We start from the raw sequence: 19,877 nt of genomic DNA, 5'->3' as shown, positions 1-19,877 counted from the left end.
GTGACCCCCTGGTTCCCATGTCGACGCTCAACCCCTGAGCCCCGCCCACCTGGGCTGCAACAGCATCTTCACTTGCAACAATGTATCCCCTCAGACCACTGGCTCCGCCCACCATTTCCATATGCAGAAGGCGGTCACTCCTATCTGCTTTCCTTCAACCTTGAACAAGGAAACATGTATTATTTGGGGGGGGCTTGGGGGTGTAAGCTGATGTACGAACACGTTTGTGGGTTTACCTGACTTCACAGCCCTGACATGTAGAATCGCTTACCTAACAGGGCCCCGGGGGTGGGGGGTGGGGGGGCGGGTTGGGGAGAGGAGAAGGGGGTGTCCCTTAAGGAGACAGAATAGCTGACTCATACCCAATGCCATCTGCTCGGAGGGACCTGCCCAGGGCACGAGGGGGAGGCCACGGGTGGTTCCATTTCAGAACGAGACTCTCAGACTCTAAGCTTCTAATTCAAGGGCACTTACCCACCCCCCCTCACCCCCCTTTTTCATCTTCTTCTCCCCGGGACACGCCGAAGCCTGCGTTCCATGGATGAGGTCATGTTGCACTTTCAGCCCGAGTGCCAAACCCGATCTGCGGCCAGTGCCTTCATAAGCACGTTTCTTTATATACTAGCGGCCTGTGCATGGGGGTGGGGGTCCCTCACAGCAGCCGGCACCCTGTCCAGTTTGGGACTGTTGGTGCCTAACTGATCCCCTGCCGGCCTGATCGCCCCTAACTGTCCTCCCACCTGCTGGCCTGATCGCCCCCTAAATTCTCCCCCCTGCCGGCCTGATCGCCCCTAACTGCTAACCCTATGCTGGTCTGATCGCCCCCTAACTGCCCTCCCCTGCAGGCCTGATCGCCCCTAACTACCCTCCCCTGCCGGCCTGCTTGCCCCCTGAATGCTCTCCCCTGCCAGCCTGATCGCTCCTAACTGCTCCCCCCTGCCGGCCTGATCGCCCCTAACTTCCCTCCCCTGCCGGCCTGATCGCCCCCTAACTGCCCTCCCCTGCCGGCCTGATCACCCCTAACTGCTCCCCCCTGCCGGCCTGATCGCCCCTAACTGCCCTCCCCTGCCGGCCTGATCGCCCCTAACTGCTCCCCCCTGCCGGCCTGATCGCCCCTAACTGCCCTCCCCTGCCGGCCTGATCGCCCCTAACTGCCCTCCCCTGCCGGCCTGTTCGCCCCAAACTGCCCTCCCCTGCCGGCCTGATTGCCCCCTAACTGCTCCCCCCTCCCGGCCTGATCACCCCTAACTGCCCTCCCCTGCCGGCCTGATCGCCCCTAACCACCTCTGCCTCACCCCCCGCCACTGTGGCTTTGTCCCGAAGGACATTCAGAAGATGTCCAGTCTAATGAGCATATTACCCTTTTATTAGTATAGATTTTTAATTTTTTTAAATCTATTTTTATTGATTTCAGAGAAGAAGGGAAAAGGAGAGAGAAACATCCATGATGAGAGAGAATCATGGATCGGCCGCCTCCCGCACGCCCCCTACTGGGGATGGAGCCTGCAACCCGGGCCTGTACGCTTGACGGGGAATCGAACCCGGGACCTCCTGGTTCCTAGGTCGACGCTCTGACCACTGAGCCACACCAGCCGGGCTGTCTTGTCTTCTTATTCTTTTCTTTCTAAAAGATGCTGATGACACAATCTGGAACCGTTTTAGGATGCTCATCGAAGGAGCGGGGAGTCCTCCTCCCACCCTGGTATGTACCCACAAACCAACACATGGACACCCCCTCATTCCCAGAGCCTGCAATTCCCCGAGAACCCAGACCCTGGACACGCCGGGGGACAAGTTGCTCAGAGAACATTCCTCAATGTTGGCTTCTGCTCCAACAGAGAGACAACCCCCGCCCCCCCCCAACACCCCCCCACCCATCCCAGGCTGCTCCCCGGGAGTTTCCAGCGACCGAAGGAGACATTTCCTGTTTGACTTTTATTTCTCTCTCTCTTTCCAGTCATCCTGGGACATGGAGGGGCAGCCCTGTGTCCAATATGAATAAGAGATTGAGAACCAAATCACGCCCGGCCAGTGTGGCTCAGTGGTTGGGCATCCACCCAGGAACCAGGAGGTCAGGGTTCGATTCCGGGTCAAGGGCACAGGCCCGGGTTGTGGGCTCCATCCCCAGTGGGGGGCGTGCAGGAGGCAGCCGATCCGTGATTCTCTCTCATCATGGATGTCTCTCTCTCCCCCTCTCCCTTCTTCTCTGAAATCAATGAAAATGTATTAAAAACTAGAGGCCCGGTGCACGAAATTCGTGCACACGGTGGGGATCCCTCAGCCCAGCCTGTGCCCTCTTGCATCCGGGAACCCTTGGGTGATGTGCAGGTCATAGCGACTGGTCGACCGGTCGACTGTCTGTCCCCTGGTGGTCAGTGCACCTCATAGCAAGCGGTTGGGCGGCCTTAGCATATCATTAGCATATCATGCTCTGATTGGTCGAACGGCCGACCAGACCCTTAGTATAGCAGGCTTTCATTATAGAGGATTAAAAAGGAAACCAACGTATGCAGAGAAACAAGGCCCTGGAACCCCAGAGACCCTGCTTTGGGGGCAGAACTGGCAAAAAACTGCAAAAGCCACAAACGCGGTGGAACTTTGCTTCTCAAAGTTAATTCTTCCCAGAAGCCCTTGGGTGAGGGGGCGGGGACCCTGGGCCGGGGCTCTAACCATTGCGCCACACCAGCCAGGCTAGGGCCCCGCTCTCCTGACGTCACCGAACCCCCACCACCTCCCGGAGGCCCTGCTCCCCAACACCATCTCCCTGGGGGGACGGTGCCAGGCAAGCATGTCAACCTCGATAGGACGTAAGCAACGTTTTTGTAAAAATTTCATCGCTTCGTTTTTCCAATGTTCTGCTGCCCATCGTCTACATAATAAAGGCGTCATATGCTAATTAGACCGGACAGCCAAACGACCGTCCGGACATCCATCCAGACAAAGTCTGGGGATGGAGCCCACAACCCGGGCATGTGCCCTTGACCGGGAATCGAACCCTGACCTCCTGGTTCCTTGGTCGACGCTAACCACTGAGCCACACTGGCTGGGCTCCAACTTCTTGTCAAGATTCACGGGAGGCCCTGGCCGGTGTGGCTCAGTGGATAGAGCGTCGGCCTGCGGGCTGAAGGGTCCCGGGTTCGATTGCAGTCGGTGGCAGGCTCTTCCCCGGCCTGGGCCCTGGTTGGGGCGCCTGCAGGAGGCAGCCCATCGATGTTGCTTCTCTCACATGGATGTTTCCCTCCGTCTCTCCCTCTCTCTCTCCCGAAAACATCAACGGAGCCCTGGCCAGTGTGGCTCAGCGGGCACAGCGTCAGTCCGCAGACTGAAGGGTCCCGGGTTCGATTCTGGGCAAGGGCATGGACCTCGGCTGCGAGTTCTCAGGGCGCTGGTTTGGGGTGCGTGGGGGAGGCCACCCAGCGATGTTTCTCTCTGTCTCTCCTCCCTCCCTTCCACTCTCTCTAAAAATCAATGGAAAAATATCCTGGGGTGAGGATGAACAAATAAAATGAAATGAAATAAAATGAAATGAAATAAAATAAATAACAAATGAAATGAAATGAAATAAAATACATAAATAAATAAAATAAAATAAGTAAAATAAAATAAAATAAGTAAAATAAAATAAAGTGAAACAAAATAAAATAATAAAATAAAGTGAAATAAAATAAAATAAAATAATAAAATAAATAAAAAATAAAATAAATAAAATAATAAAATAAATAAAAAATAAAATAAAAATAAAATAAAATAAAAAAATAAAATAAATAAAATAATAAAATAAATAGAAAATAAAATAAAATAAAATAAAATAAAATAAAATAAAATAAAATAATAAAATAAATAAAAAATAAAATAAAATAAAATAAAAATAAAATAAAATAAAAATACAATAATAAAAAATAAAATAAAATAATAATTTAAAATAAAATAATAAAATATAAAATAAAATAATAAAATAAAAAATAAAATAAAATAAAATAAAATAAAATAAAATAAAATAAAATAAAATAAAATAAAATAAATAAAATAGGATTCCACCCTGTCGCTGCTGAATTGGCTCAAGTCGCGTCAGGCGGCCCGGACCCCTTGGCTGTCCGTTTCCACTCCCACCAGCTTCCCCAAAGCTCCCCGAGCCGCCCCCGGCCCTCCCCCGCCGCAGGCTCTCCAAACCCGGGAGCTCAAACCCCACCTTTTTGGCGGGAGCAACCCTGGCACCGGGGCTCCCGCCGGCAGCCAGGAGCCGCCGGAGAGGCGGGGAGGGCGTGGCCACGGGACTCAGGTTGCGCCGGGGCCTGCAGCTCGGGCTGGCGACGCGGTGGGGGCGGGGGCGCAGGCCGGCGGGGCGCGCAGTCCGTGGGCGCCCTCCCGCCAGCGCGCGCGCGCCACCCGGGATCCCAGGCGCCGCCCGGGGCCAGCTCCCTCTCCCCCCAAAGAGAAAAGAAACTTGTCCGCAAAGACGCGCGCCTCCGGGGCGCAGGACGGGGGTCTCTCCAAAGGGCCACCACCCCTTCGCCAAGCCGTGCGCCCTGGGCGCCCGCGCTCCTGCCCGTCGGAGTCGGGGACACACGCGTGCGCCCACCCGGGGGAGGGGGGGCCCCAGGCGCGATGAAGAGGCGAGGGGAGGGCTGAGCGCACGGCCGCGCGCGCACGGCCAGGCCAGGGGGGCGCTCGGCGGCGTGCGGCCCGCGCGCGCCCAGACCGTCTCCCCGGGGTGGGGTGGGGCAGGGTGGGGGTGGGCCGAGGCGTGGACTCCGGAGGCTTCTCGGGGAATAAAAAGGGCGCCGTGTGCCGCGTTGGGAAGGGAAACTGGTGGCGACGCGCCCCCCCAGGCCGCCCCGGGACGGACATGGCTCCGGGGGACCCGCGGCGGTGACGCGCCCGCGCGCGCGCGCGCGCCCTCCGGGGCCCCGTGGATGGTCAGGGCGCACCGTTCCCGCAGGTCGTGGCTTTGGAAGGACAGGTGAGCCCCCTGGTCCCGCGGGGGGAGGTGGGGGCAGGGCGGGAGGTGGCGGGACAAGGGGTGCAGAAAAGTGGGGGGGCGGCCCAGGGAAAGCCTGGGGGGGGTGTGGAGAGGGGCTGAAAGCCAAGAGGCCCATTGAATTGTTCCTGGCACTACTTTTTTAAAAAAATATATTTTTATTGATTTCAGAGAGAGAGAGAGAGAGAGAGAGAGAGAGAGAGAGAGAGAGAGAGAGAGATCAGTGATGAGAATCAGGGACCGGCCGCCTCCTGCACGCCCCCTACTGGGCATCGAGCCCGCAACCCGGGCACGTGCCCTTGACCGGGAATCGAACCCGGGACCCTTCGGTCTGCAGGCCGGCGCTCTGGCCACTGAGCCACACCAGCCAGGGCTATTTTTTTTCTTCTTTAAATCCTCCCTCGAGGATATTTTCCCATTGATTTCTTAGAGAGAGTTGGAGAGAGAGAGGGAGAGACGGAGGGAACAGGGATGTGAGAGAGACACATCGGTGGGTGGCCTCCCGCGCGCGCCCCGACCAGGGCCCTGGGTCCCGGGAGCAGCCTGCAACCGAGGTCCATGCCCCTTGACCGGAATCGAACCCGGGACCCTTGGGTCCGCAGGCTGAGGCTCTATCCACTGAGCAACACCGGCCGGGGTTTCCTGGCAGTATTTTCCGGGGCTGAAGGGCCAGCTGAGGGTTCCCGCGGGGGAAGGGCTGAGCGAGCAGGTCCCCTTTGCAAATGCGACCCTTCTCCCTTCCTCCCTCCCCTCCCCCTAGAGACCTCGCCCCCTGCAGCCCTGGTTTCCAAGGGACCCGCTAGTGAAACCGATTGCGCCCCAGGTTTTGGGGGGCGGGGGTTCCTGCCCAACTCTTTCCCGGCTCTTGGTGCTCAACCTTTCCTCCTGCCCCTCCTCCCGCTTCTCCACCCTCCTCCCCCTCCCCCTTCCCCCTAACCCCTCCCCCTATCCTCCGTCCTCCTCCTCCCCCCTTCTTCCCTCTTCCCCCTCCCCCCTCCCCCCTCCTCCTCCTCTTCCTCCTCCCCCTCCCCCTTTATTCCTCCCCACCTCTCCCTCCCCCTCCTCCTCCCCCTCTTTCTCCCCCCTCCCACTTCCTCCTCCCCCTCCCCCTCCCCCTGTTCCTTCTCCCCCCTCCCCCTCCCCCTGTTCCTTCTCCCCCCTCCCCCTCCCCCTGTTCCTTCTCCCCCCCTCCTCCCCCTCCTTCCCCTCCCCCTCCCCCTTCCCCCTCCCCCTCCCCCTCTCCTCCTCCTCCTCCCTTCCCTTGGCAAAGGGGGAGACCCACGCCCCCGGGTGCGCCCCCGGAGCCGCGCGGACCCTGCAGAACTCATTACTAGGGAGCCCGGCTTTCTGGTGTCGGGCGGCGCCGGGGGGACCCGCGAGGCAACCCGAGCCGCCTTCCGGCGAAGCCAGTGTTTCCCGCGCCGCCGGCGGCGGGGCGCGTCCCAGCGGGCGCCCTGGAAGCCGGCCGAGGTCTTGGCTGCGCGCCCGCCCGGCCGCCTCTCCAGGTCGCTCGCCCGCCCGCCCCCGGCGTGTGCAGCGCGCAATGCCTCGCGCTCCCGGAGGGCGCAGGGTTCTGAGGTTTGCCACGCCGCGCCCTGCAGCCTCGCAGGCTCCAGGTGGGGTGAGGGGGCGTCCCTTCCCATCGGGGGACCAGGGTCCCCTGGGCCGAGTGCGTTCCGTCTCCAGGGAAGACCAGGGAGGCAGGCAAAGGGACACCCGCCTGGGCCAGGGCCGCCTGGGGACCCGGGGCGCGAGTCCACATGCAGTTTCATTGAATGACATTAAGGGAGGACTTCGGGGCGCTATCAAGTCGTTCAAGGGCGAGTGGGAGCTCCCTGCACCATTTTGGCGGCTTAGTGATTCCACTTCCCTTGCAGGTCCGGAGCCCTCAGTGACTGACACCCGGGGACTGAGTTCTGAGCTCGCTGAGTAGGGCTGCAACAATGTATCCATAGGTCCGGGTCGCTTAGCAACATCTAGGATACATTGGAGTGTGGCTGCAACAATGTATCCATAGGTCCGGGTCGCTTAGCAACATCTAGGATACATTGGAGTGTGGCTGCAACAATGTATCCATATGTTCGGGTCGCTTAGCAACATCTAGGATACATTGGAGTGTGGCTGCAACAATGTATCCATATGTCCGGGTCGCTTAGCAACATCTAGGATACATTGGAGTGTGGTTGCAACAATGTATCCATAGGTCCGTGTCGCTTAGCAACATCTAGGATACATTGGAGTGTGGCTGCAACAATGTATCCATATGTCCGGGTCGCTTAGCAACATCTAGGATACATTGGAGTGTGGCTGCAACAATGTATCCATATGTCCGGGTCGCTTAGCAACATCTAGGATACATTGGAGTGTGGCTGCAACAATGTATCCATAGGTCCGGGTCGCTTAGCAACATCTAGGATACATTGGAGTGTGGCTGCAACAATGTATCCATAGGTCCGGGTCGCTTAGCAACATCTAGGATACATTGGAGTGTGGCTGCAACAATGTATCCATAGGTCCGGGTCACTTAGCAACATCCATGATACATTGGAGTGTGATTGCAACAATGTATCCATAGGTCCCGGTCGCTTAGCAACATCCATGATACATTGGAGTGTGGCTGCAACAATGTATCCATATGTCCGGGTCGCTTAGCAACATCTAGGCTACATTGTTGCAGCCCTACTCAGCGAGCTCAGAGCTCTTTGCACTTAAGGAGTTGCATGTATCCTTGGTTATGAGCTACCCGCTCTAGGCCCCTGGTCCCCAAAGTGGGGCACATGCCCCCATAGGCGGAACATTTGAATGTTAAGGGGTGGGGCCCGGGCAATTCAAGAAGGAGTTACGAACAGTGAATTTTTTTTGCATTTCTTATGGCTCTAGGGGCCTCGCCTACAGTATACAAATCTTTATTGTGACATATTTATATGCATTTTAGTTCTCTCCTCTATGTTTGGAAACTTGATTTGCTATTTTTATTTCCTATCACTTTATATTATTACCAGAGGCCGGATGCATGAAATTCGAGCAAGAGTAGGCCCTCCTTCCCCCAGATACCAGCACCGGCTTCCTTTCCGAACTCCTGGCTTCAACCGGAAGGTCGTCCGGAAGGACGTCCGGTCTAATTAGCATATTATGCTTTTATTATTATAGGTGATTATTAACAATGTCTGAGTGATTTCTCCCTCAGTATTTCCACTGTCCTTTTCATTATTTTATTTTTTTTCTCTTTCCTGGATGCCACGTTGTCCGCGTGAATAGGAGTTCGCTTTTTTGAATAATAAGATTGTTTCTGAAACATCTCTTTTTCTTATTTATTTTATTTTTTTAATTGATTTGGGAGAGAAAGGGAGAGGGATCGAGAGACAGAAACATCCATGATGAGCCCTAACCGGTGTGGCTCAGTGGATAGAGCGTCGGCCTCCAGACTGAAGGGTCCCGGGTTCGATACTGGTCAAGGGCATGTACCTTGGTTGCAGGCTCGATCCCCAGTGGGGAGGCGTGCAGGAGGCAGCTGATCGACATTTCTCTGTCATCGATGTTTCTAACTATCCCTCTCCCTTCCTCTCTGTAAAAAATCAATAAAATATATTTTTTAAAAAAATAGAAAAAAGAAACATCCATGACGAGAGAGGATCGGCTGCCTCTTGCACGCCCCCAACCGGGAATCCAGCCCACAATCCAGGCATGTGCCCTTGGCTGGAATCGAACCCGGGACCCCTCAGTCCGCAGGCCAACGCTCTATCCACTGAGCCACACCGGCCAGGGTTGAATAGTAAGATTTATATATCCCGGGGGCGGGGGGAGGGGCGGCAGCGGGATTTTAGAGAGGCGTCGTGGGGCATGGCCAAAAAAAGAAAAAGAAAAAAAATGGGGGGAATTATCGGGTTAGATTGTGGCTCAAACACAGAGAAGGCAAAGGCCGGATATCCACGAGAGAGTTAAACGGGGCAAAAAAAAAAAAAAAAAAAAAGCCGGGGGGCGGGGGGGTGCCCTGTGTAATCATTTCAACCTCAGAGATACAATAAGATACAAAATGCAATGACTGGCGAGTGTGAACGAGTGGGCGTGTTGTGTCTTGGCGCAAGTCCAGCAGGCGGCGGGTGTAGCTCATAACCAAACACGCATGCAACTCCCTAAGTGCAAAGAGTTCTGAGCTCGCTGGCTGAGTAGGGCTGCAACAATGTATCCTAGATGTTGCTAAGCGACCCGGACATATGGATACATTGTTGCAGCCACACTCCAATGTAGCATAGTTGTTGCTAAGCGACCCGGACCTATGGATACATTGTTGCAGCCACACTCCAATGTATCCTAAATGTTGCTAAGCGACCCGGATCTATGGATACATTGTTGCAGCCACACTCCAATGTATCATGGATGTTGCTAAGCGACCCGGACCTATGGATACATTGTTGCAGCCACACTCCAATGTATCCTAGATGTTGCTAAGCGACCCGGACCTATGGATACATTGTTGCAGTCACACTCCAATGTATCCTAAATGTTGCTAAGCGACCCGGACCTATGGATACATTATTGCAGCCTTACTCAGCGAGCTCAGAACTCAGTCCCCGGGTGTCAGTCACTAAGGGCTCCGGACCTGTAAGGGAAGTGGAATCACCAAGCCCCCCAAACGGTGCAGGGAACTCCTATTCGCGGATGAATGACTTGATAGCGACCCAAAGTCGTCCCCTAATGCCATTCAATGAAACTGCATCCCAGGCCAGTCAGGAAACGCCTCGCTGCGCCTAGCGGGGGCGCTTCTGGTTCCTAGAGCGCAGAGATGGCGCCGTCGGAACTAGTTTTGTGCAAACTTGCTTGCACCGTCAGCTCTTCGGGCTGCAAGGCGAGGCCAGCGAGGGCTTGGGAGACTGGAAACGGAGCTCATGGCCAGGATGCAAAAAGCTAGGGATGTTGCAGGTCTCTCACCTGGCTGAGCGGGTGGAGATTTTGCTATCCGCGAGGAGCGCATGCCCACAGGGCATGGACCAGGCCGCGCGCTTCCATATTTCACTTTTTGCTTTCTATGTGAATTGCTTTTTTTAAAAAAATAAATAAATAAATAAAGACTGCTATTTAGCCCAGCCCGCCTGGCATGGCGCAGAGGTTGAGCGTCCACCTAGGAGCCAGGAGGTCAGGGTTCGACTCCCGGTCAGAGCACATGCCTGGGTTTCAGGCTTGATCCCCAGTAGGGGGCGTGCAGGAGGCAGCCAATCCATGATTCTCTCTCATCATGGATGTCTCTCTCTCTCCCTCTCCCTTCCTCTCTGAAATCAATACAACTTATTTTAAAAGAAAGAAGCATAAGTATTCTCTCTCTCCCTCTCTCTCTCGCTCTCTCTCTCTCTCTCTCTCTCTCTCTCTCTCCCTCTCTCTCTCTCTCATCTCCCCTCCCCACCAACCCCCAGTGTATCCCATACACTCACTCACCACACACAGATATTTACAAATCTCAGCGTCAAAGTCAGGAATCGAGGCAATATTCTAGAGCAGAGGTGAGAACAAACGGCAAAAGGTAGCAAAACTACTGAGGGGTCCCGGGTTCGATTCCCGGTCAAGGGTACATGCCTGGGGTTGCAGGCTCGATCCCCGGTGGGGGGCGTGCGGGAGGCAGCCGATCCATGGTTCCCTCTCATCATGGATGTTTCTAGTAATATATCTCCCTCTCCCTTCCTCTCTGAGGTCAATAAATATATATATATATATATTTTAAAGAAAACTACGTTTAGGGCTTTTTGACTCTCAATATTTTACGCGTCCTGAAAAAAATCGATCATGGCAGGTCGGGCAGCTCGGAACCAAGACGCCCCATGCCAACCACTCGGGTGGAACGTACCCAAGGGCCACCTGACAATAACAAAGCGCTTCTGGTTCTGTGGTCTCTCCCCTCACCCCGCCCCCCGCCCTCTCCACCCCGCAGGTCGCCAGGGCCCACGCACCCCGACAAGATGCCACGCCCCCGCGCGCCCTGGCGAGCGCTGTCCGCGGTGCTGATCCTGGCGTGGGCGGCGCCTCCTCCCGCGGCGCGCGCCTGCCCGCACCCTTGCTCCTGCTACGTGCCCACCGAAGTCCACTGCACGTTCCGGTCCTTGGCAGCCGTGCCCGCGGGCATCGCCAACCACGTGGAGAGGATCAACCTGGGGTCGGTACCGCCTTCTTGGAGCGCGCGCGCGCGCGCGCGGGGCTCCCGGTCTGCGGGTATATTGGGGCTGTTGCGCGGACCTATGTGCGTAATTGTGCGTAATTGTGTGAAATTGTGCGTAACTGTGCGTAATTGTGCATAACTGGGCACATGTGTTCCTTTAAGTATCGCCCTTTCTAGAATTAGGTGCTTCTGTTTTCTCCTTTTTTACATATTTTTTAATGCCCTTCCTGGTTGGTTTAACTAAGGATGGAGCGCGGACCTATGTGCGTAATTGTGCGTAACTGTGCGTAACTGTGCGTAACTGGACGTGTGTGTGTGTGTGTTCCTTTAAGTATCGCTCTTTCTAAAATTAGATGCTTCTGTTTTCTTCTTTTTTACATATTTTTTAATGCCCTTCCTGGTTGGTTTAACTAAGGATGGAGCGCGGAACTATGTGCGTAATTGTGCGTAATTGTGCGTAACTGGGCACGTGTGTTCCTTTAAGTATCGCCCTTTCCAGAGTTTAGGTGCTTCTATTTTCTTCTTTTTACATATAATTTATTGCCCTTCCTGGTTGGTTTAATGGATGGAGCGCGGACCTATGTGCGTAATCGTGTGTAACTGTGCATAACTGTGCGTAACTGGACGTGTGTGTGTGTGTGTGTTCCTTTAAGTATCGCTCTTTCTAAAATTAGGTGCTTCTGTTTTCTTCTTTTTTGCATATTTTTTAATGCCCTTCCTGGTTGGTTTAACTAAGGATGGAGCGCGGAACTATGTGCGTAATTGTGCGTAATTGTGCGTAACTGGGCACGTGTGTTCCTTTAAGTATCGCCCTTTCCAGAGTTTAGGTGCTTCTATTTTCTTCTTTTTACATATAATTTATTGCCCTTCCTGGTTGGTTTAATGGATGGAGCGCGGACCTATGTGCGTAATCGTGTGTAATTGTGCATAACTGTGCGTAACTGGACATGTGTGTGTGTGTGTGTGTGTGTTCCTTTAAGTATCGCTCTTTCTAAAATTAGGTGCTTCTGTTTTCTTCTTTTTTCCATATTTTTTAATGCCCTTCCTGGTTGGTTTCACTAAGGATGGAGCGCGGACCTATGTGCGTAATCGTGCGTAATTGTGCGTAACTGGGCACGTGTGTTCCTTTAAGTATCGCCCTTTCTGGAGTTTAGGTGCTTCTGTTTCTTCTTTTTACATAGATTTTATTGCCCTTCCTGGTTGGTTTAAAGGATGGAGCGCGGACCTATGTGCGTAACCGTGCGTAATTGTGCGTAATTGTGCATAACTGTGTGTAACTGGACGTGTGTGTGTGTGTTCCTTTAAGTATCGCCCTTTCTAAAATTAGGTGCTTCTGTTTTCTTCTTTTTTCCATATTTTTTAATGCCCTTCCTGGTTGGTTTAACTAAGGATGGAGCGCGGACCTATGTGCGTAATTGTGCGTAACTGTGCGTAACTGGGCACGTGTGTTCCTTTAAGTATCGCCCTTTCTAGAGTTTAGGTGCTTCTGTTTCTTCTTTTTACATAGATTTTATTGCCCTTCCTGGTTGGTTTAAAGGATGGAGTGCGGACCTATGTGCGTAATTGTGCGTAATTGTGCGTAACTGGGCACGTGTGTTCCTTTAAGTATCGCCCTTTCTAGAGTTTAGGTGCTTCTGTTTCTTCTTTTTACATAGATTTTATTGCCCTTCCTGGTTGGTTTAAAGGATGGAGTGCGGACCTATGTGCGTAACCGTGCGTAATTGTGCGTAATTGTGCATAACTGTGCGTAACTGGACATGTGTGTGTGTGTGTGTTCCTTTAAGTATCGCTCTTTCTAAAATTAGGTGCTTCTGTTTTCTTCTTTTTTACATATTTTTTAATGCCCTTCCTGGTTGGTTTAACTAAGGATGGAGCGCGGAACTATGTGCGTAATTGTGCGTAATTGTGCGTAACTGGGCACGTGTGTTCCTTTAAGTATCGCCCTTTCTAGAGTTTAGGTGCTTCTGTTTCTTCTTTTTACATAGATTTTATTGCCCTTCCTGGTTGGTTTAAAGGATGGAGCGCGGACCTATGTGCGTAACCGTGCGTAATCGTGCGTAATTGTGCGTAACTGTGTGTAACTGGACATGTGTGTGTGTGTGTGTGTGTTCCTTTAAGTATCGCTCTTTCTAAAATTAGGTGCTTCTGTTTTCTTCTTTTTTGCATATTTTTTAATGCCCTTCCTGGTTGGTTTAACTAAGGATGGAGCGCGGAACTATGTGCGTAATCGTGCGTAATTGTGCGTAACTGGGCACGTGTGTTCCTTTAAGTATCGCCCTTTCTAGAGTTTAGGTGCTTCTGTTTCTTCTTTTTACATAGATTTTATTGCCCTTCCTGGTTGGTTTAAAGGATGGAGCGCGGACCTATGTGCGTAATCGTGCGTAATTGTGCGTAACTGGGCACGTGTGTTCCTTTAAGTATCGCCCTTTCTAGAGTTTAGGTGCTTCTGTTTCTTCTTTTTACATAGATTTTATTGCCCTTCCTGGTTGGTTTAAAGGATGGAGTGCGGACCTATGTGCGTAACCGTGCGTAATTGTGCGTAATTGTGCATAACTGTGCGTAACTGGACATGTGTGTGTGTGTGTGTTCCTTTAAGTATCGCTCTTTCTAAAATTAGGTGCTTCTGTTTTCTTCTTTTTTACATATTTTTTAATGCCCTTCCTGGTTGGTTTAACTAAGGATGGAGCGCGGAACTATGTGCGTAATTGTGCGTAATTGTGCGTAACTGGGCACGTGTGTTCCTTTAAGTATCGCCCTTTCTAGAGTTTAGGTGCTTCTGTTTCTTCTTTTTACATAGATTTTATTGCCCTTCCTGGTTGGTTTAAAGGATGGAGCGCGGACCTATGTGCGTAACCGTGCGTAATCGTGCGTAATTGTGCGTAACTGTGTGTAACTGGACATGTGTGTGTGTGTGTGTGTGTTCCTTTAAGTATCGCTCTTTCTAAAATTAGGTGCTTCTGTTTTCTTCTTTTTTGCATATTTTTTAATGCCCTTCCTGGTTGGTTTAACTAAGGATGGAGCGCGGAACTATGTGCGTAATCGTGCGTAATTGTGCGTAACTGGGCACGTGTGTTCCTTTAAGTATCGCCCTTTCTAGAGTTTAGGTGCTTCTGTTTCTTCTTTTTACATAGATTTTATTGCCCTTCCTGGTTGGTTTAAAGGATGGAGCGCGGACCTATGTGCGTAATCGTGCGTAATTGTGCGTAACTGGGCACGTGTGTTCCTTTAAGTATCGCCCTTTCTAGAGTTTAGGTGCTTCTGTTTCTTCTTTTTACATAGATTTTATTGCCCTTCCTGGTTGGTTTAAAGGATGGAGTGCGGACCTATGTGCGTAACCGTGCGTAATTGTGCGTAATTGTGCATAACTGTGTGTAACTGGACATGTGTGTGTGTGTGTGTGTGTGTTCCTTTAAGTATCGCCCTTTCTAAAATTAGGTGCTTCTGTTTCTTCTTTTTACATATAATTTAATGCCCTTCCTGGTTGGTTTCACTAAGGATGGAGCGCGGACCTATGTGCGTAATTGTGCGTAATTGTGCGTAACTGGGCACGTGTGTTCCTTTAAGTATCGCCCTTTCTAGAGTTTAGGTGCTTCTGTTTCTTCTTTTTACAGAGATTTTATTGCCCTTCCTGGTTGGTTTAAAGGATGGAGCGCGGACCTATGTGCGTAATTGTGCGTAATTGTGCATGTCTCTGCTTTGAGCATCTGCCCCCTGGTGGTCAGTGTGTGTCATAGCGTCCGGTCATTCCCAGTCGTTCTGCTGTGAGGGTCAATTTGCACATTACCCTTTTGTTCTATAGGATTATTATTACTCGAGGCCCAGCACACGAAGTTGTGCACGGGTAGGGTCCCCAGGCCTAGCCTGCAGTGAGAGCCATCTTCCGCCCAGTCGCCAGTCGCCAGTCCCGCCCTGCCACCACCCACCCGGATCCCCGTGGTTCCCTATTCGCCATCCTGTGATTGGAGCCTGCGGGCTGCAAGGGAGGGACCAAGAGGTGATTATGAAGGACCTTGACCTCATAGCAACTGGTCGAGCGGTCATTCTGGTCGTTATGCCGTTATAGTCACTGGGCTTTTATTATATAAGATGGTTAACCCTCATCCTAACCTATTTTCCCCATGGATTTTTAGAGAGAGTGGAAGGGAGGGAGGCGGAGAGAGAGCGAGAAACATCGAAGGGAGAGAGAGACACACGGATTGGTTGCCTCTTGAACATGCCCGGGACCAGGGATCGAACCTGCAACCCGGGTATATACCCTGGACTGGGAGTCCAACTCCAGACGCTTTGGTGCATTGGTGGTTCTCTAACCATTGGGCCACACCCTCCAGGGCCATCATATGACTTAAGTCGATTCAGAAACGATGAAAGATTAATAAAAACAGCCCTGACCGGTGTGGCTCAGGGGATAGAGCGTCGGCCTGAGGACCGAAGGGTCCCGGGTTCGATTCCCGGTCAAGGGCATGTACCTGGGTTGCGGGCACATCCCCAGTGGGGGGCGTGCAGGAGGCAGCTGATTGATGTTTCTCTCTCATCATCGATGTTTCTGACTCTCTATCCCTCTCCCTTCCTCTCTGTAAAAAAATCAAGAAAATACATTTTTCTTTAAAAAAAAGAATTATGAAAACAACCAGCGGAACGTCTCTGGCAATTGGGCACGTACCCGGGCGCAGCAAGTGTGGCTTGGAGGAGATAAGAAGCTTCTCTGTGATTCTGCCTATTGGAGATCCTATAGGATAAAAGGCCGATATGCAAATTGTCCCCTTGGGAGTTCGGCCGCTCGCTAGGACATGCGCTGACCACCAGGGGGCAGTGCGGAGTGAAGGAAGGCCCGAATCGGCCCTGATCTCCGGCCGGGCCTGGGGACCCTACCCCTGCACGAATTTCGTGCACCAGGCCTCTAGCGTCTATCTGGCTACAGGGTGTCCCAAAACTCACGCGAGATTTGAATTCTGCGTGAGCATGAACGGCAAGAACAACAACCAATAAAAGCCTAATTTGGCTCGGCTCACGGAATCGGAGTCTGATCTCTGCGGCCCTTCGGTGTCCGTCCGCTCACGGTGTCTGTCCCCCTCTCCGCGTGCCCGGGTTTCAGGTTTAACAGCATCCAGGCCCTGGCGGAGACCTCGTTTGCGGGGCTGACGAAGCTGGAGCTGCTCATGGTCCACGGCAACAACATCCCCAGCATCCCCGACGGCGCGCTCAGGGACCTCCGCGCCCTCCAGGTGATGCCCGCATTTTATGTATTTATTTTATTTTACTTACTTATTTATTTATTTTATTTTACTTATTTAATTATTTTAATTTTACTGTTAATTTTATTTTATTATTTATTTTAATGATCCGTTTTATTATTTTATTTGTAACGGGTCTGCAGGCCAGCGCTCTGTTCACCGAGCCGAACCAGCAAGGGCTGTATTTTGTTTTATTTCATTTTATTATTTTATTTTTTTGTTATATTCTATTTCATATTTTATTTTACTCATTTTATATTTTTCTTTTTATTTATTTTGTTATTTTGTTTTACGGGTCTGCAGGCCAGCGCTCTATTCACCGAGCCAAACCAGCAAGGGCTGTATTTTATTTTATTTCATTTTATTATTTTATTTTATTATTTTATTTTATATTTTTCTTTTCTTTTATTTCTTTTATTATTTTATTTTATATTTTATTATATATTTTATTATTTTATTTTATATTTTTCTTTATTTTATTTTATTATTCTTATTTTATTATTTTATTTTATCTATCTATCTGTCTGTCTATCTATCATCTATCTATATCTATCTATCATCTATCTATCTATCTGTCTATCTATCATCTATCTATATCTATGATCTATCTATCTATCTATCTATCTATCTATCAATCTGTCTTTCTATCTAGTGATTGACAACGTGGCATCCATGAAAGACAAAAATAAAAGAATGAAAGAAGAGTAGAAGTACTGAGGAAGAAATCGCTAGGAAATTGTTAAAAATAATAATAACAATACGAGCCCTAACTGGCTCAGTGGATAGAGCGTCGGCCTGCGGACTCAAGGGTCCTGGGTTCGATTCCGGTCAAGGGCATGGACCTTGGTTGTGGGCACATCCCCAGTAGGAGATGTGCAGGAGGCAGCTGATCGATGTTCCTCTCTCATCGATGTTTCTAACTCTCTATCTCTCTCCCTTCCTCTCTGTAAAAAATCAATAAAATATATTAAAAAAAATAGAAAAATAAGATACAATAAAATACAATGGAAATATAATAAAATAAAATAATAGAATAAAATAGAATAAAATTAAATAAAATAAATAAAATAATAAAAAAATAATAAGATAGAATAGAATAAATAAAATAGAATAAATAAAATAAAATAAAATAAAATAATAAAATAAAATAAAATAATAAAATAAAATAAAATAGAATAAATAACAGAAAATCTACACTAATAAAAGAGAAACATGGTAATTGGCGTACGACCGCTACCCTTTTCATTGGCTAATCAGCGAGATATGCAAATTAACTGTCAGCCAAGATGGTGGCTGGCAGCCAGGCAGCTTGAAACTAACATGAGGCTTGGTTGCCTCAGTGACGGAGGAAACCAACGTTCCCCGCCTGTGGCTGCAGGCCTCTGAGCCGGCAGTTTAAGAAACATTGTAACAAATACCACCTGACTTCAGCCAGCAGATTCGCAACATTGTAAGCAAAGGCCAGAAACCTACTTTCAGCCGCGGAGGCCTAAGAGCTGGAGCCAAGCCTCAAGCTAAAGCTGGCCCAGAATAAAAAAGATAAAAAGGAGCGGTTGGGAACTTCAGTCCCAGCCTGAAAACAGCCCTCAGCCCCTCACCCAGGCTGGCCAGGCACCCCAGTGGGGACCCCCACCCTGAAGGGTGTGTGACCAGCTGCAAACAGCCATCATCCCCTCACCCAGGCTGGCAAGGCACCCCAGTGGGGACCCCCACCTTGATCCAGGACACCCTTCAGGGCAAACCAGCCGGCCCCACCCGTGCACCAGGCCTCTACCCTATATAGTAAAAGGGTAATATGCCTCCCAGCACCAGGATCAGCGTGACAGGGGGCAGTGCCCAAACCCCCTGATCGCCCTGCGGCTCTGTGTGTGACAGGGGGCGGGGCCCCAACCCCCTGAGCAGCCCTGCTCTGTGCCTGATAGGGGGGAGCTCCCCAACCCCCACCCCCCCACGGGCCCTGCTCTGTGTGTGACAGGGTAGAGCCATAACCTCCCCATCGGCCCTCTGCTGAGTGTGACAGTGGTGGTGCCCCAACCCCCTGATTGGCCCTGCTCTGTGGGTGACGGGGTACGGAGCCCCAACTCCCCAATCAGCCCTGCTCTGAGCCCGACCAGGGGCTGCACCTAGATATTGGGCCTGCCCTCTGCCACCCGGGAGCAGGCCTAAGCCAGCAGGTCATTATCTCCCGAGGGGTCCCAGACTGCGAGAGGGCACAGGCCTGGCTGAAGGACGCCCCTCCCCCCCGAGTGCACAAATTTTTGTGCACCGGGCCTCTAGTAAATAAAATAAAATAATAAAATAATAATAAAATAAGATACAATAAAATACAATGAAGTATAATAAAATAAAATAATAAAATACAATAACACGCGGGATTTCCCCGCCCGTCTGTCTCCTGTCGCCGCAGGTCTTCAAGTTCAGCTACAACAAGCTGCGCGTCCTGGGCGCCCACACCCTGCGGGGCCTGCGGAGCCTGGTCCGGCTGCACCTGGACCACAACCAGCTGGAGTTCCTGCACCCGCAGGCCTTCCTGGGCCTGACGTCCCTGCGGCTGCTGCACCTGGAGGGCAATCTGCTGCGGCAACTGCACCCCGGCACCTTCGCCACGGTCGCCCTCCTGGACCACTTCCCGCTCTCCAACGTGCGGCACCTGTACCTGGCGGAGAACCGCCTGCGGACGCTCCCCGAGGGGCTGCTGCGCACCCTGCCGCTGCTCGACAACCTGTACCTGCAGGGCAACCCCTGGGCCTGCGACTGCGAGATGCGCTGGCTCCCGGCCTGGGCGGCCCAGGCCCCAGGTGAGGCGGGGAGGCGGGCACAGGTGGCTGTCCATCACCCCGGGCACATGGCGGGGGGTGGGGGGGACCTTCTGTTACGTGTGATGCACCTTTTCCCTTCCTTCCTTCCTTCCTTCCTTCCTTCCTTCCTTCCTTCCTTCATTTCTTTACAGAGACCCAGTGCACGAATTCGTGCACCTGCAATGCATTATTTCTTTCTCTTTCTTTCTCTTTCTTCCTTCCTTCCTTCCTTCCTTCCTTCCTTCCTTCCTTCCTTCCTTCCTTCTTTCTTCATTTCTTTACTAGAGACCCAGTGCACAAATTCGTGCACCTGCAATGCATTATTTCTTTCTTTCTCTCTCTTTCTCTCTCTTCCTCCCTCCCTTCCTTCCTTCCATCCTTCCTTCCTTCCATCCTTCCTTCCTTTCTTCATTTCTTTACTAGAGACCCAGTGCATGAATTCGTGCACCTGCAATGCATTATTTCTCTCTCTCTTTCTCTCTTTCTCTCTCTCTCTCTCTCTTTCTCTCTCTCTCTCTCTCTCTCTCTCTCTCTCTCTCTCTCTCTTTCTCTCTTTCTTTTTCTTTCTTCTTTCTTCATTTCTTTATTTCTTTACTAGAGGCCCGGTGCACAAAGTCGTGCACCAGTAGGCTCCCTCGGCCTGGCCTGCGGGATCAGGCCGAAACTGGCTCTCCGACATCCCCCGAGGGGTCCTGGATTGCGAGAGGGCGCAGGGCAGGCCGAGG

General features: G+C 51.5%; 1 protein-coding gene across 1 annotated transcript in view; it reads left to right on the top strand.

Moving 5' to 3' along the window:
- Positions 1-4,913: 4,913 nt before the first annotated feature.
- The window catches only part of LOC308511185 (matrix-remodeling-associated protein 5-like), a gene marked incomplete at both ends in the record, with an annotated part of 30,662 nt that continues 15,698 nt past the window's right edge, over positions 4,914-19,877 (top strand). The window contains 4 exons of the mRNA XM_081081205.1: positions 4,914-4,960; positions 10,899-11,120; positions 16,216-16,345; positions 18,762-19,152. Coding sequence (XP_080937331.1) covers positions 4,914-4,960; positions 10,899-11,120; positions 16,216-16,345; positions 18,762-19,152 — 790 coding nt within the window. The remainder of the gene's footprint in view (positions 4,961-10,898; positions 11,121-16,215; positions 16,346-18,761; positions 19,153-19,877) is intronic.

Source organism: Myotis nattereri (assembly GCF_964212035.1).
Source record: "Myotis nattereri genome assembly, chromosome: X".
NCBI lineage: Eukaryota > Metazoa > Chordata > Mammalia > Chiroptera > Vespertilionidae > Myotis > Myotis nattereri.
This window is presented reverse-complemented; position numbering and strand designations above follow the sequence as displayed.